We start from the raw sequence: 2,614 nt of genomic DNA on the forward strand, positions 1-2,614 counted from the left end.
CCACTACAATATAAATTTCCTGAAGACAGAAGACTTCTGTTATTTTGTACACAGTTACCAAGCATGCCTACTTTATTAAATTTATGAAAAAACTTTAAAGGTACAATTGGCCCACAATATAAACAATGTAACAACATAGCAATATAAAATAACAATACAACAATAAAAAAAAACACAAAAATACCGTGTAACAACTATTTACATAGCATTTACATTGTAGTATTATGAGTAATCCAGAAATGATTTAAAGTACAGTATACCGCAGCATATGCCTAGTTTGTATGCAAATATGGTGCCATTTTATATAAACGACTTGAGTATCCTCTGATTGTGGTATCCTGGAAGCAAGGGATACTGGAACCAATCCCTTGAGGATACTGAGGGGTGACTGTATGCCTGATTTCATGTAAGAGGCATTTTGAGGATTCTTTCAAAATCAAATGCTTGTATATTTGTTGTGTTAAATTACTAAAAGGATTCTCTTGTGAAAAGATATCATTTAAAAAGATTGAATTTTCAGCCGGACGAGGGTGGCTCACACCTGTAATCCCAGCACTTTGGGAGGCTGAAGCGGGCAGATCACCTGAGGTTGGGAGTTTGAGACCAGCCTGACCAACATGGAGAAACCGTGTCCCTACTAAAAATACAAAATTAGCCGGGCGTGTTGGTGGTGGCCTGTAATTGCAGCTACTCGGGAGGCTGAGGCTGGAGAATCCCTTGAGCCTCGGAGGTGGAGGTTGCAGTGAACCAAGATCATGCCATTGCACTCCAGCCTGGTACCTGGTGACAGAACAATACTCTGTCTCAAAAAAAAAAAAAAAAAAAAAAGGTTGGATTTTCCCAAATTGATGCACCAAAGCTTTCATCTGAAATGAACTTGCACATGTGAATCATCAGATACAGAGCTTATATTGTAATATTTTCTTATTATATAATAGGTTCTAGAAATGTTGCTCTTCCTTAGAATTTTCAGGTTTTTTTTTGTTTGTTTTGTTTTTTTTTACAGAGAGCAAGAGATTCCACTTGAGATCAGGGTGGGAGACAGACCCTTGTTCATTCTCCATGAGGAGCAGCCATTATCAACAGAACATTGACGGAACCTCGTTTGGGAAAAGGACTGATGGCTCTGAGTCTAGGTTGGAAAGCACCCAGGAGCTGCTGTGGGCTCCTCCTGCAGACTGTGCGAAGCAGTGGTCTTCTTTTGTTTCCTTGTGGCTGGTGTCCCTGGAGAGGAGCTGGAAGCTTTTTGGACCCTGAAAAAAAGGCTTTCCTGGAGGAGAACACTGAAGTCACCAGCAGTGGCAGCCTCACCCCTGAAATCCAGTTGCGGCTTTTGACCCCCAGATGCAAATTCTGGTGGGAGAGAGCTGACCTGTGGCCCCACAGTGATCCTTACTGGGCAGTCTACTGGCCAGGAGGCCAAGCCCTGTCTAGGTACTACCCTATCGAAATGGGAACTTTTAAGGCTGGTACAGATCTTTGCCCTTTTCAGTCCCCTCTAACTCCAGCCACTACAAAAAAACAGAGCAACGCTGGGCATGGTGGCTCATGTCTGTAGTCTCAGTACTTTGGGAGGCTAAAACTGGAGGATTGCTTGAGCCCAGGAGGTTGAGGCTGCAGTAAGCTATGATCCTGCCACTGCACTCCTGCCTGGCCTATCTCAAAAACAAAACAAAATGGAAACCGAAAAATCTTCTTGTTTTCTTTTTTCTTTCTTTCTTTTTTTTTTTTTTTTTTTGGCAGAGACAGGATCTTGCTATGTTGCCCAGGCTGGTCTTAAACTCCTGGCCTCCTCAGCCAACCCCAATTGCTGGTATTACAGGCGTGAGCCACTGAGCCTGCCCTTATTTTCTTATGTGTAGCAGTTTAGCCATAATTTTTGGTTGCTTTTTTGCATAATTTCCCCTTGTAACCCAAGCCTATCAAGGTATTTTCCCAAGTAGCTATCTCCCCAAGATAAATCCTGGAGTCAGCTGTCAAGCGCCTGGATAGCTATAAGTGATCCAGAAATCTCGCCTGTTATGAGGTTCATGGTTCATAGTGCATGACTATTGCAGAGTTCCTAGATGGAACCTAAACACCCAGTCCTTCAGCTCTCCTTTAATTCAGTGAATGTCGCTCCATCAACCTCACATTCCTTCCAGAGTTGCTTCTCTTCCCATAGAATAGTAGCTGTGAGTGAGTGGGCTGCTCAAAGATCCCCTCTTCTATTGGGTGCAGTGCCTGTAATCACAGTGCTTTAGGAAGCCAGTGCAGGAGAGCAGCTTTAAGAGTTCAAGACCAGCCTAGGCAACATGGTGATACCCTATCTCTACAAAAAAACTTTTTTTTTAATTAGCCAGGTGTGTCCTGTGCCTGTAATCTTAGCAACTCAGGAGGCTGAGGTGTGAGGATCACATAAGCCTAGGATTTCTAGGTTACAGTGAGCTATGAGTGTGCCATTGCACTCCGACCTGGGCAATAGAACAAGACCCTGTCACCATTTTTAAAAGAAGGGGCTGGGTGTGGTGGCTCACTCCTGTAATCCCACCACTTTGGGAGGCCAAGGTGGACGGATCACCTGAGGTTGGGAGTTCAAGACAGCCTGACCAACATGGGAAACGCTGTCTCTTCT

At 43.8% G+C, this 2,614-nt stretch overlaps 1 protein-coding gene across 2 annotated transcripts in view; it reads left to right on the forward strand.

Moving 5' to 3' along the window:
- The first annotated feature begins 1,007 nt into the window (after window positions 1-1,007).
- Window positions 1,008-2,614, forward strand: part of ETFBKMT (electron transfer flavoprotein subunit beta lysine methyltransferase) — a 5,078-nt gene continuing 3,471 nt past the window's right edge. Inside the window, exon 1 of one of the 2 annotated variants that reach the window (XM_017532170.2) lies at window positions 1,008-1,434. In XM_017532170.2, coding sequence (XP_017387659.1) covers window positions 1,121-1,434 — 314 coding nt within the window. In that variant the 5' untranslated portion in view covers window positions 1,008-1,120. The remainder of the gene's footprint in view (window positions 1,435-2,614) is intronic. The other variant, XM_017532171.2, reaches the window with a different exon arrangement.

This window comes from Cebus imitator, unplaced genomic scaffold (assembly GCF_001604975.1).
Source record: "Cebus imitator isolate Cc_AM_T3 unplaced genomic scaffold, Cebus_imitator-1.0 Scaffold76, whole genome shotgun sequence".
In the NCBI taxonomy this organism is placed as follows: Eukaryota; Metazoa; Chordata; class Mammalia; order Primates; family Cebidae; genus Cebus; species Cebus imitator.